This window comes from Trypanosoma cruzi, genomic scaffold, assembly GCF_000209065.1.
Source record: "Trypanosoma cruzi strain CL Brener 1047053516995 genomic scaffold, whole genome shotgun sequence".
Classification (NCBI taxonomy): domain Eukaryota; phylum Euglenozoa; class Kinetoplastea; order Trypanosomatida; family Trypanosomatidae; genus Trypanosoma; species Trypanosoma cruzi.
In genome coordinates, this window is record NW_001849375.1 from 8138 (window position 1) to 21140 (window position 13003).

General features: G+C 53.5%; 7 protein-coding genes across 7 annotated transcripts, besides 5 other annotated features; all 7 read right to left on the reverse strand.

Moving 5' to 3' along the window:
- On the reverse strand, positions 1–898 carry Tc00.1047053510955.4 (lipase-like protein, putative; the record flags this gene model as incomplete). The annotated part of the gene is made up of 1 exon (XM_802347.1): positions 1–898. A coding segment is annotated over one exon (898 nt), but the record flags the coding sequence as incomplete, so codon positions are not given.
- Positions 1–13003: a sequence feature (heterozygous, Esmeraldo-like haplotype).
- Positions 1275–1295: a microsatellite.
- Positions 1360–2373, reverse strand: Tc00.1047053510955.10 (hypothetical protein, conserved; the record flags this gene model as incomplete). Its single annotated transcript, XM_802341.1, has 1 exon — positions 1360–2373. One exon carries the CDS (start codon positions 2371–2373, stop codon positions 1360–1362), a length of 1014 nt encoding a protein of 337 aa, XP_807434.1.
- Positions 3263–5377, reverse strand: Tc00.1047053510955.20 (hypothetical protein, conserved; the record flags this gene model as incomplete). The annotated part of the gene is made up of 1 exon (XM_802342.1): positions 3263–5377. The coding sequence occupies one exon, from the start codon at positions 5375–5377 to the stop codon at positions 3263–3265; it is 2115 nt and encodes a 704-aa protein (XP_807435.1).
- Positions 5861–7276, reverse strand: Tc00.1047053510955.30 (hypothetical protein, conserved; the record flags this gene model as incomplete). Its single annotated transcript, XM_802343.1, has 1 exon — positions 5861–7276. The coding sequence occupies one exon, from the start codon at positions 7274–7276 to the stop codon at positions 5861–5863; it is 1416 nt and encodes a 471-aa protein (XP_807436.1).
- Positions 7325–7347: a microsatellite.
- On the reverse strand, positions 8082–9623 carry Tc00.1047053510955.40 (axoneme central apparatus protein, putative; the record flags this gene model as incomplete). The annotated part of the gene is made up of 1 exon (XM_802344.1): positions 8082–9623. One exon carries the CDS (start codon positions 9621–9623, stop codon positions 8082–8084), a length of 1542 nt encoding a protein of 513 aa, XP_807437.1.
- On the reverse strand, positions 9965–10720 carry Tc00.1047053510955.50 (hypothetical protein, conserved; the record flags this gene model as incomplete). The annotated part of the gene is made up of 1 exon (XM_802345.1): positions 9965–10720. One exon carries the CDS (start codon positions 10718–10720, stop codon positions 9965–9967), a length of 756 nt encoding a protein of 251 aa, XP_807438.1.
- Positions 10788–10822: a microsatellite.
- Positions 10950–10990: a sequence feature (AT_rich).
- Tc00.1047053510955.60 (hypothetical protein, conserved) lies at positions 11115–13003 on the reverse strand (the record flags this gene model as incomplete). Its single annotated transcript, XM_802346.1, has 1 exon — positions 11115–13003. A coding segment is annotated over one exon (1889 nt), but the record flags the coding sequence as incomplete, so codon positions are not given.

The window sequence follows — 13003 nt, forward strand, 5'->3', positions numbered from 1 at the left end:
TGAGGCAGCGAGTCGTCTTGTCAAGATCCACAAGAGGGAGAACGTCGATCTCCGCAGCAATGGTGCAGCGCTCCCTCACCGATTTCCCTGGACGAAACGCGTCAATGGCCCGTGCCACACGTTGGCGCTGCGGCATTGTCACCTCCGCCGGACTCGTGCAACGCTCCAATTCGTACGAGAGTGCGCACAAATCCGCCACGGCACTCGTAACGTTTGCCTGCGGCGGCACAGGGCGCTCTCGCACAAGATTTCCATACATTTTACGCGCTTCTTCCACAATATCAAACCACCCTTGATCCAGTGACACAAACAGTACGGTGCGCAAAATCACCTCTGCGGGTGATGCCTCCTGCTCCACCCCACGTGATGGATCCATGACGGTCAAAGAGGCCGTCACTAGCTCCCTTTCCTCAAAACTCCCCTCAATAGCCGCAATAGAACGCAAGATGGCGAGCATGTCACCCAGCAACTCATTCCTGCAGGAAGAATTCATATCCTCTCCCTTCTCAGAGAGTCGGTGGTAACGGCGAGAGCATGTGCCAGCAAAGTCCAAAAGTTCAGCGGTGGAAGAAAACACGGGCCGGCATCCTGCAACCGAGCTTGTGTCTATTGCGGCGGCAGGCTCCGGGTACCAGGCCCAAGAGGCATAAACCATATAGAGCATGATGGCGCTCACAGGCACACCGATGGTAATGCGTAGCGCCTGGCGCAAACGGAAGTGGATAAAAGTACGGTAGGCAATCACACCCACTTGGACGTAGTTCCCAGTCAATAGAAAAAGAGGCCAAATGAAATCGCTGGGAAATACCCGCACCTTATCACCCACGCAAGAAGCCAAAGACCGTGCCCTCCATAACAGCTGCGTATGCGTTCGCAAACAAAACACAGAGCTTCTCATCCCGTCCCTTTTGCCTCCTAAGGTTCGGTAGCAACACACCAACCGCACAACCTCTCCTTTTCCTCCTCGGTCACGTCTCTCGTCGGTACTTTTTACTCTTCCCTTTTGCTATTGGCTTCCTTCTCGTCTCTGGCGCTGGCATTGGGTGTCCTCCCTCTCTTTTCCCACCACGTCTGGTGCCCTCCAGCTCTTTTTTACTTCCTGTTTGCTGGGTTTCCCCCTTTCCTTTCCTCCCTCGCTCGCTCTGTCTGCTGGAATTCGCGCGGAGAGGCACGTGGTGTGCGTGAAAAAAAGAAATTGGGGAGAAAAGTACACACAACGCCACCTCCCTTCGCCAAAGAGGGCCGAAGAGAATCCCGCATCGTACTTGCCACACAAAAAAAAAAAAAAAAAAAAACCGCATCTCTCCCTTCTTCTACTTCTTCCCAACATTTCTTTCCTCTCTCCCCCGTCCCCTCCCCTCATATAGGAAGAAATCCAAATCGATAGAGTGTGAAGGCTGGCCTATGCGATCGGTTGAAGCATAAGCCAATCTCCTCCCCAGCCTGAATTTCTCGCACAGCTTGCAACTCCGCGCAGCTTCCAACCTCAGGGCGGGGCTGCACCTCTACACTCACGTTTCCGGAGGGCAAATGATTAGTCATGTCCAGCAGCGGCACAAGAGTTGGGACAAGGCGGTAGTCATCCGCGGCATTGCCATTGCCAAACACGGCACCCACCATGGCCCGAATTCGTTTTAATAACCGTGTCTGCCGCTCCGCCCGTTCAAAGGTGGAAAGGGCAAAGTAGTTCAGTGTGGAGCCCAGTTCTGCGGGAGCTAAGCCACGGTCTGGAAGCAAATGCATGCGGCTCAACACAGTTCTCCATGCCCAGTAACACAACTCAACGGGTGGAGCCTTGTCTCCCCAGCGGCGTGCCAGTGTGCGGAAAACGGTAATCCACTCTCTCTGGTGGTCATCCCACTCCACAAGCTGCATCGGGTCCAGTACGTCCTTATGCAGGCTCATCACCGCCTCATCGTTTACAGCGGGGTACGGCAGGGAGTCAAAGTAGGGCGTAAAAAAAGACTTTGGGTCAAGTCGTTCCCCCGCAACGAGGAGCGCAAGAAAAACCTGCTCGCACAGGACAGGATCCTTGATGCTACACGCAGTCAAGAAACTTTGGACCTCGTCCAATGTGGGGGGATGAAGAGAACGAAGATGCTCACCTTCAAGTAGTCGTTCTGCGCTGATGGCAAATGTGTGCATCGGAACGGATAGCACCGTCGTGCCCTCACGAAACTTCCGTGTGGCAATAAGCCCCCGGCTTTGCTCAGCACTCGGCCGCACGTCCACCCCATCGAATTTGGCCTTGTTCGCAGTGAGAAATCGCATAAAAGTCTCGTGACGCCTCTCGTACCCACCACTACATCCTTCCGCAGCCCGCGACGAAGAAGAAGCGGCTGCCGCTCGTATGATGAAACACGACTTCAACATGACCACCTCGCCCTCCTCTATTCCTTTCCACTTCTTTTGTGTTTTTTACTACCGCCCCCCACCCACCCACCCCTTGAATACTTCGCGTGGGCAACCGTGCCTCCCAAGAGAAGAAAGGAAGCAAAGGGGGGTGAGAATGCAAAGCAACAACAACAAAGAAGCATCCCTGTAAAATTATCCAACCGTCATCCCATCATCCCTCCACACACGCACACGTCAATCCCATTTACATGCATCGACATGTGTGGCTGGGGCAAATTCAACAACACACACACACACAAAAAAAAAAAAAAAACTCCTGCAACTGTGCGTCACATACCCCTCATTGCCACTATGCAGGTGAACTGGTGTTGTGCATCTAAACACAAATATATATATATATGAACAAAGTCAGATAACTTCGCCCAAAAACACAAGAAAGAGACGATCAAATGCAACAGAGTCTAAAAAAAAATGTCGAGACGCAATACGGAAAGGCGAAAGACCAAACAAAGAAAATATATATATATATACAATAGGGTGACAACAAGCACGCGAGCTAAATAACGCAGACAGGCAGCAGTTTTCCGGCCATCCACAAACCATCCTTCAAACAGCGAGAGGAGTGCGTACTGCTTGCGTCTTATTCTTGCGAACAAGCTAAAATACACAGTCATTGCGTCCCCGCCCCAAGCGGCCCAAAGAAATGTAATATTCTTTTCGCTCCAAAAAGCAGCACCTTCCCGCAAAAGATCCTTCACTGCCACTTATATAACCGTCCTTCTTTTGCAGCCACTGGCGAGGAATGCCAACAGAGCGGCACGCCTCAACAGGCACGTTGCACTTGTGACGGTCCGGGTTCCGTGTATCAATGACGCTGATGCAAGGGCACCCATCGGTTCGGAGAGCGCTAGAAGACCCTGTCCCTCTCGCCACCCCGGACCCCCGCTGTGGGGTCGCTCCCCTGGCGATGGCGGCAGTAGCCACCAGTCGCGCCGCCAGGAAGGGATGCGAGGCCACGGCTTCGTTTCAGAAAAGACCCCGTTAAAAGAATCGACGCAGGACGAAAAGGCAGGTTCCCCCCCGCGGCGGGCATTCCGCCTGTATAATCAACCCCAGAAGAAAAGGTTCCTCTCCCATTCGGCTCCGTCTCCTCCCATTTGTGCGGTGGCCTTTGTGCAAACAGCGGCAAATTTTCCGAGCCAGCGGCTGACCACAAACTCTCCTTTCGCTGAAAATGCCCCTCGACGACGGATTTTCTCCCACCATGCGGCGCACGCGTTACGTTACACAGGATAGATTTCAAAACGGGCCTCTTCGCCTCATCCCCTTCATGCATTAAAACAACATTTGGCAATTGGAGGGGCGGTGAGATTGACGATGGCGGTGTTGGGAGCCGCTGCCTGTAAATTTCCTCCCGGACCTTATCATCGCTTAATGGCCCAGCCTTCAACGGGACGAAACAATTTGGGGATCGCACCGATTCGTTCTCGGCAAGGCGCACCACCGTTCCCACCTCTTCCTCTTTGTTGCTCCCATAGCCACGTAGCGACTGCGGAGACGGCGATAAATCGCCACCCCGACTGCCCGACTCCCAGCCAGGCCCAGTCATGTTCATCCTCCCATCAGCAGCGTCAATGCGTCCCACGAGGACGGGATATTTTCTTGGCAATCGTGCCCCCTCCCCGTCCGCACCCATATCGAAACTATGCACCTTGCTCGCCGGCCTGGGTTTACTGGAACCATTACCGCCCCTTTTCTTCCTCGCAGCACGCTTCTTGCCCGCGTCAGTGCTGCTCCTTTCCTCCCGCTCGCCTCCACGCGTCGTCGAGACGCTCCTCTCCTTATCAGCGGCAACGGGTATTTTGTCGCATTCTATTCCCCCGCCACCGCATTCCGTCAAGGCTCCCACTCGCAACAAAGCAGCCGCATCATCGGCACCCTTGTTCTTTTTCATCTCGTCCTTCTTTGAGGTTTTAACGACACTTTCTTCGCTCAATTTCTTCTTTATTGGCAATTCCGAGCGGAAGCTGAAGCGTTGCAATTGCCCAGCACCCAACGCCTCAAACGTCAGACGCTCATCGTCAATGGCAGTGTCGCCCATAAATATGCGTTGCGACGGGTGTGGAGCAAAAAGCTCTCGCAGCGTTCCGACGGGATACCCACGACAAACACGCAGTCGGCGGAATGAGGCGGTTATTTCAGAAGATGCCAAATAAGAAGCGGCGCATGTGACTGCACCACCTACCTTCTCTTCCTTGTCTTCCTTCTCCCCTGGGATGGCAGCAGCTGTTTGGCCTCCGACGACTATCACCACGTAGTCATCCGACACGGCCCGCGGATCGGGCCTCTCAAGACTCGGGATACTCCGTCCTTCACGGAGCAAACGTTGGCTCCGGACCTCGACTGGATCTGGGGATGGCGACGACGATAGCACCGGCACCGCTGCCGCTGGCGCCGTGGTTCTTATTCCATTGTGCGGCAGCACCAATGACCACTGTTGCACGGCGTGGGAGAAATCAGGCGAGGTTCTCAAAAAAGAAACATCCCGATGCTGTGGCAACTCCGGGGAAATGAGTGCAATAGAGGCAGACAGTGGAGTGGCAACCAGCCTCATAACGGCCAAATTTGAAAACGACAACGAAGTGCGGTTGGAATTTGCGGCCACACTGGGCGGTGAAATGAAGCTAGAGGCGGATCGCCCTTTCGCCCCGTCGTCTTGGAATTGTCGTGCGGCATCTGTGCCGAAATGCAGGTGGAGAACCGCGCCGTTCGGCAGCTGTTCCACCCTCATGCCTCCTTCCAGGGGCTTGTCGTCCAGAAAGAGAGCAGGCACAGCGCTGTTGCGTGATGCATTTGGAACCGCCATCTCTGCCACACCGTGACGCACTGAATTGAGGGAGGTTGCCGGGTCAACAGACATAATGAACTCCCTGCCACACGCAATCACTTTGAGAGGAACAGGGGCCACCGGCGGCTTCTTGCTGGCGAAACTCGTCTTCAGGCACTCGCACGGCCACCTCATTTCCTTCAGCTCGTTTTCTCTCCTTTTATATACGCCCTGAAGTGACGTGCGGCAAACTCTATTAACGTTTGTGTGCCAGTCGGCAATCGAACTTGCTGCCTGCCTCCACACCACAGCCCCACCCACCGCGGAGGGCGGCACGCAAGACAGAAAAAAAAAAATAAGGGAAAAAATAATAAAAGATGAATGAGAATATCAAACGAAGAAGTCGACGCTACGCCAACGGTTCAGCAAGGCGCATATATACTACACACACACACTCACTCACTCAATTACTCAATTTACAGACGGATCAAACAACAATAAAGTCTGATACGAGTGATCTGTGTAGGTCTCTGTGGAATCTATGGAGACGCAGACGCATATACACACACGCACAAAGGGATAAGCAAAGAGTGAGACCTATACGTATGAGCTTCTCTCCCGCTCCTCTCTCCCTCTCCGAGTGTGAATTTATTACTCTCCTCCTTTCTTCAAGCAGCCTCAGCAATGCGGAGACATGTGCACGTGCCATACTTGGCACACTCCAGCATCCACACGCAAACTCTTGGCCCGCTCCAGTGTTAGTGTCGCGTCCCGCACATACACCGTCGGCGGGTTGCCGCAGGAACTGCTGTTGCAAGCATCATTGTTATTATTATCAGCTTCAAGCGGGAATCGGCGATACCCACTCCACAAGGAGGAGCCACCATCACTCAAACCCACTAGACGCGAAACCAGGGCGCCAGTTTTCGTAAGCTTGTCACTGTCGTCCCACAGAACAATGATGGTCGGCTGCGGTACCCACAAAAAACACTGAAGCCACTCACACAACTGTGCCTCATCCAACTCGTCGTTCAGGCCACTGAAGGGACCTGTAGCATTTTTGCCACTCTGATTATGATGATGGCCGTTTTGCCTCAGGTGAATAAAAAGCGGTCCCGTAGGGCCAAGAAGAAGAGCGTGAGCATACACGCTGCGCGTCCTGAAACAGCCGCAGCTCGCGGCATGGCTGAGGAAAGACTCAAGATCTGGGTTTCCTGCCGCTGCTGCCGCCGCCACCGTCCCCACATCTGCGCCAGACACTAGACACATCAAACCATCACCATCGTACACAGCTGAAAAGCACTTGGCGTGAAGATCCCTGACAAGTGAAAAGGAACCATCCTCCGTCAAGAGGCGGTTCGCAAGAAGAACCACGCTGATATCGTTCGAGGCTCCCATCGCCTCATGCAGCACCGCCTGCGTCGACATAAGTTCATAATCGCCACACAGAAATCCGCTCGCACTGAAATCACCATCAGCCGTGCCTTCAACATCAACACGGCCATTTGACCGGTCAAAGTCACCGCGTCCCACCATAACGAGACGCATATCACAGTCCTTAAAAGGCCGTGGCGAGCTGCGGGGCCAGACCGCCGCCGGTTGCAAATCCCATTGGCTGTCACCATGCTCCGCTAGCAGTTGCTGCAGCGCAACGAGAAGGAAACCAACGTAAGGCATCTGTTGCTCTCCTTGAAGAAAGATAAATTGTCTGTCATCTGTCAAGCCATAACCGCCGTATGCGATGAGTAGATGCTGCGCCACTTGGCTCAAAGAATGTGCGGGTTCAAACGTGTCTTGTGGACGCCCGTGAAATAACCAACAGCCGCGCAGCACACGACATGTCTCTAATACAACGCGCTTCCAAGAAAACTCCTCGTCCCCACTCTCTTTTGAAACAAGCGACTCTACAGTGTGACGAATATTCTGCATCCAATAAGCAAATGTACTCATCTCCATGCGTGGTCGCTTTCTGCACGAACTTGCGACCGACGACGCCCCAATTGCTGCATCCCCAGCAAATGCACCGGCGTCATCCGCACTCGCGGCGTAAAAAGGCGTCCTCCAAGCGCAGCAATTGGAAACTGCATTATCCATCACGCGGTTGCACAAGAGCCGGATGTGTGAGCCCCCTAAATAACAAAAAATAATAATAATAATAACAATAAGAAGAACAAAGACAATTCAAAGTGGGTGGTGCAGAAATACCGACAACAGCAGTAGGTGATGCCACGCCGAGCGCCAACAAAGATGTGGCATTCGGCCGCTCCCCTTGTTGGTGCCCCATCCTCTTCTCCCATTTTGTTCATTGGCTGCTGCGGCCAACAAATTCGCGTGATTGCTGACATCTCGCCTGGAAAAAAGCAGCACGAGTCAATTTTTCCGTACATTCATATTTTTTCCACTCACCTTCATACCTCTCAGGAGACGGAATGAAGAGTAAAAAAAAAAAAAAAAAGAATTGAGAGAGAAAAGCCGGGGAGTTTGTCAGACAAACACACACGCAAAACTTGGCAGCTCCCCACTCTCCCCCTTATTCACTCCTTTCCCTTCTTTGCTTTTTTTTTTTCTTCTTCTTTTTTGGTGGGTGGAAGAAGTTGCTTTGTTTTTAATAAATCAAAAAAAGAGCCACATAGACACAAACCGACAGACAGAGAAAAGGGCGAACACATCCCTGCCCATGGGTTACGCAAAGGTATTGACTTTATTGCCTCCAAAATCCATTCGTATCTTTTCTTTACACAAGACAGCAGAAATGCACTCACGTTTTCACTCTCTCATATTCAACCTTCTCACTATTGCTCTGCCGCTGTTGTTTGTCTTCGTCGTCGTTGTGTTTGCTCTCTCTCATTCCATGAATTCTCTATACATGAATCACGCATCCCTCATCTCCCCTTCTCCCTTAGCTCTGCTGTACCTGTTGTACGTGGTAGTTTTCTATCTTCTCCAGGAAGGTTTGGGCATACTGTGGTGAGTAATACTGCACAATCTCAGGCGGATAACAGTTATTGATGCTTTGAATGTACTCTGCAAGCTTCGACCCTGGCTCGGGATGAATACGCTGCACGGTGGCGAGGCCGCGATTGGCAACAAACTCGCGTTTCGCCGCAATATCCGTTGGGAGAACTTTTGCAAACTGCCCGCACACATACTTGAGCACCTTTTGTGGCGCGTCCGGGTGCAGTAGCGGCTCTAGTGCAGGGAGCTGCAAACAACGCTGAATAATGTTCTTCAGCGCTCGTTTGCTCTTCATGCGGAGATCTTCTGAGCTTTTCGGGTTTAAGTACACATCCAGCAGCCGTGGGAGCACATTGCAGTCCGCAACGGCTTTGGCGTGGTCGGCGCTGTGGCGGCCAATCTGTCCGAGCGACCAGGCAGCTGCGGCCTTGATGTGATCCTCCGGTTCCTTCTCCAGCGCATCTGCAAGTGGTACAATGCCGTGCGAGACGATGACAGCAAGCGCGAGGGTCTCAGAGAAGGCGGAGATGAAACCAAGCGTCATGATGCCCGGTAGACGCGCGCTGTCTCGCGACTCGCTCGTGTAATCCACGAGGGCGCCCACACCACCCGCGTTTACCACCAGCTGCGCCAACTCCGGTGTGTGCTTCGCAATCTCACGAATGCAAGTGGCAGCGTTTTTGCGCACCACCTCATCGCTATCCTTGAGAAGCGTGAATATCTTGGGGAATATTTCGCCTTCCACCACCAACTCCGCCAGCTCCACGCTGTGCTTTGAGATCTGCGCCAGGCACTGGCATACTTGCCGCCTCAGTTTGCTGTCGTTGCTCATGATGAGCGGAGCGAGATGGGTGACGGCGTCCTGGTCCACCACCGCCTGCGCAAGCTCAGGCAAATGTTTCGCGATGTCAGAAAGCGTGGAGGCTGCTGTGCGCTTCAGTGACAACTCCGGCTCCTGCACACACAACACCAGCGGTGGAATGGCGCCCTTGTCCACCACCTCTTGCGCCAGCGGGGCATTGTGCCGCGCCACATATCCAAGCGCCCACGCCGCACTCTCCTTCACGGTTGGATCAAACTCCTCCAGGCAACCAACGAGAGCCTCCACCGCCTGACTGTCCACAACTGCCTGCGCCAATTGCGGCGAGTGCCGTGCAACACTGCGCAGAACAAACGCTGCTGACTTCTTGTAAAATCGGCTCTGGTCGCTGAGTGAATAAACCAATTGTGCCAAGATGTCTCCAGAGACGACGTTTTCGGCGAGCTCCTCGCTGTAGTTTGCAAGGCGGCCAAGCGCTAGGGCAGCCGACTGCTGGATGGAGGGAACACTGTCTAAAAGAAGAGGTCGAAGTAGCTGCATGACACCCGCCTGCTGCAGCGCTTCAATGTGTTGCGGTTTGGAGGCCAAGTCCGCTATTGTTTGCACAAACTTGACGCGTGCCCTTTGGTACTCTTCAAATACCTGAATGATCTGGCGGTTGGGCATTTCTCGTTCCTCTCTCCTCTTCTTTTCCTCTTGTTGGGGTGGTGAACTCGCTGGATCCTTCAAATAAAGTGGTGTGCGCCGCGCGTATTTGTGTGTGTTCGCAGCTTTACCACGTTCGCTTCTCTACCTGTGTGTATCTCGCTCGGACACGTGGAAAACGTTACAACTACCCGCGGGGGGGGGGAAATAATACCAAATATGAGAAAGGAAGAAAAAAAAAACTATCAGCAGCAGACATGGAAAAGTAAATCCCAAAGAAAAACAAAAACAAGTCACTCCTGTCGCCAAGATGGTGTGTGTGTGTGTGTGTGGGAGAAATGCACGCACTGACGGTGAACAAATTACACATCTAACCCCGTTCCACCACTGGGAATTGTGGCAAGTCGACGCTCAGACTCCAAGAGGGCTTCATTCAGCAGCAGCACCTCCGCCTCATGATGGCGTGCGTCTGCGATGATCTTGCTCTTCATCAGTGAGAAGAGCTCCCGCAGCTCGGCATCGTGCTTCCCCGCCGACTCCGTCCTCAAAGCATCCGCCACTCTCCTCCCCAGCAGCCGGTTGTACTGTTCCTCCAACTGCTTCACACGCAAGGTCAGAAGTGAGACGGCTGCATCGCCCCCAATACCACCTCTCACACCACCACTGGTGCCTCGAGAGGAATCCTCGGCCCGTTTTTCAAATTCCTGGAGGCGGTGCCTCAGCCGTCGCACCTCCTCCTCCCGCTGCTGCAACTTGTCACGCAATCGTCTGACTGTCGCCTCGTTTCCTTCACCCTCATCCCGTTGCAGCGCGGTAAGGCGCTGCAAAAGCTGCTGATTTTTGGCATGCAGTCGCCTCATGATGCCGTCTGCAACCTCAAGTCTTCGCTGCAAGTCCGTAGCGGAGGACGCTGACTGCACTAACGATGAAGGCGGTGAAGATGCGGGTGCTCGTTTCTCACGGCCACTCCGCCGCCGTCGCTGCAATCCACGCAAAGACGGCTCCGCGCTGGCCGCGCGTACGACCCTGTTGGCATCGCGCTGGCGGGTCTCTATTTGCAGTGTGTCCTGTAGCGCAGCAAAAAGCTGCAGCGCCTCATCCACCTTGTTGGGCCTCATCGCGCCACTCCCACCTCCTCCTATTGGTACCGTCCTCGTCGTTGAGTCACGTGCGGCAAAATACAAAATATATATATATATATATATATATATATATATATAAGATAAGACGACATGTAAAGGCCACGTAGAAAGCAACAACTGCCTTCCGTCGTAATCGAGAGACACAGAGAACAATATACAACTGCCATCGACCCGTCATCACCCGCCAACCCTCACTCAGCCACACATTAAATAAATAACCAAAATATATATAAATATATATATATAGCCAAAAAAAAAGAAAAAAGGCGATGATCCAAGTGAAGCAAAAACCACAAGAGCATATACGATAAAAGAGGAAAAAATAAACTTCTCTTCCCCATCATCCGCTGCTGCTTCTAACATACTTCCGTCAACGACTGTAGCCGCGCCATAGTAGCAAACAACGCTCCTTGCGGCGTAGCTCCTCCTCGAGGGCGCACAGTCGTTCAGCATGTTCAAGTAGAATAGACTCTTTTTCCACTAGCCGCTGCTGCGTGCGGTGCAATTCTGCCGCCTTGGCATCCACTGCCTCTCGCGACCGCTGGACATCTCTCCGCATCTCCTGCAACCTCTCTTGCGCTTCCGCCAGCCTCCGCTCTCGCCGAAGGAGTTCTGCCTGCGCTGACTCCAACTCGTGCATGACAGCAGCAGCGTCGATGGAGGCGTCTATCCTTCCACCCAATGCACCGGAACAAAAGGCAAGCTTTTCCAACTCCCTCCCCCCATCTATGCCTTCATTCTGTACGGCCTGGCGAGTGTTATTCTGCCCCCCTGAGGCATCCATGGCATGAAGGGATAGTAGAGTTCTGGCGCGATCCAACTCGTCCTCCAGCGTCAGGAGACGTTGCTTGCACAACTCACACTCCCTCTCCGCGGCCTCGCGACGTACCTGCTCCTCTTGCCAATGATGCATGTAGCTTGTGCTCGCCTCTTGGCATATAGCAAGCTCTTCCTGCAGGCACCCCACCGTTATTTGATTCCCCTGAATGACCGCCTCCTGTTGGGAGGACTTACCCGAAGTTAACGCGGCAGGCCCCTCGTGAGACAACTCGGGCCGCTGCGTTTTATCAGTGAGCTGCAAACGCAGCGCCATTTTCTCCGCAGCAAGTTTTTCACTTTCGTCAAAGGCATCCTGCAGCCTGCTGTGTAGTTCCTTCAAGACGACTCGTATCGAGTCGGTATGCGGCGTCTCTCCCGTCACCCTCGGTGGAGAGGCTTCGGACAGGGGCGAGTCTACATGTGGCTTTTTTTTTGACACATCATTATCATCATCCGTACGGCTGGCAATGCGGCCAATAGCTTTTTTAAGAGCATCCGCCAAGACGCGATTCCTCGCCTGCAGGGCTGCAACCTCACGCCTGAGTCGCGAGACATCATTGTGCAGTGCGGTTGTTTCCTCCACAAATAGTCGGGCTTTTCCCTCAATAAACACGCGGACGGTCTCCTTTTCAATGACGTTAGAGTCACGATCCATGACGCTCGCTGGCACCGCCCCCGCGGCATGAGATGTGCTGCGGGAGGCTCCCAATGTTGAAGATTTCTCCCCGGCAGAGAGACCCGACAAAGTTGTTTGACACAACCACGACCGCACTGTCCCGTCCGTCGCCGCGGCCCAGAGCCGTAATGTCACAACCGGTTCAATCGGCCTAACAAAGAGGGTAAAGTGACTTGGTGCCTCGGACGCATCGGAGACCAAATGCCGCAGAAAACACTTTTCAGCATCCGTCCCGCTGCCGCCACTGTGGAGATGACGTGACCTGGAACTCGGGCGGCTCACAGCGGGTCCCTTTGGGTAACTCACCGGAAGTTCACTGAGCATCATCAATCGACTGGTATCCCACAGTGTGACGCTACCGCCTCGAGTACAGACCCACATGTGCCGTGGATCCATGTGTGGGGCGCAGTAAAGATAATGTATCGGTGAACACGAAGGAGTGACCTCATCTACACGTCGCAACAGTGTACCGCTGCCAACATCCCACATGTAAATAGCACCAGTTTCCGTTCCACCCCATAACGTCAGCTGTTGCGCCGTCCCCGAAGAACTGTGACGCGGGGCAAGCGTCATGGAGATGACAGCCGCCTTAATGCCACCGTACGTCATGAGAGACCTCCACGCCGCCCCCATCTCATGCGGGTACTCCAGCAACATAATTTCAAAAACACCACTACCACCGTCTGCAGCCAAGGCCCCTTCAATTCCACCAGGAACAAAGACGCAACCCGGCAAACTCTCATCCGAAGTCAGACAACGAAAAG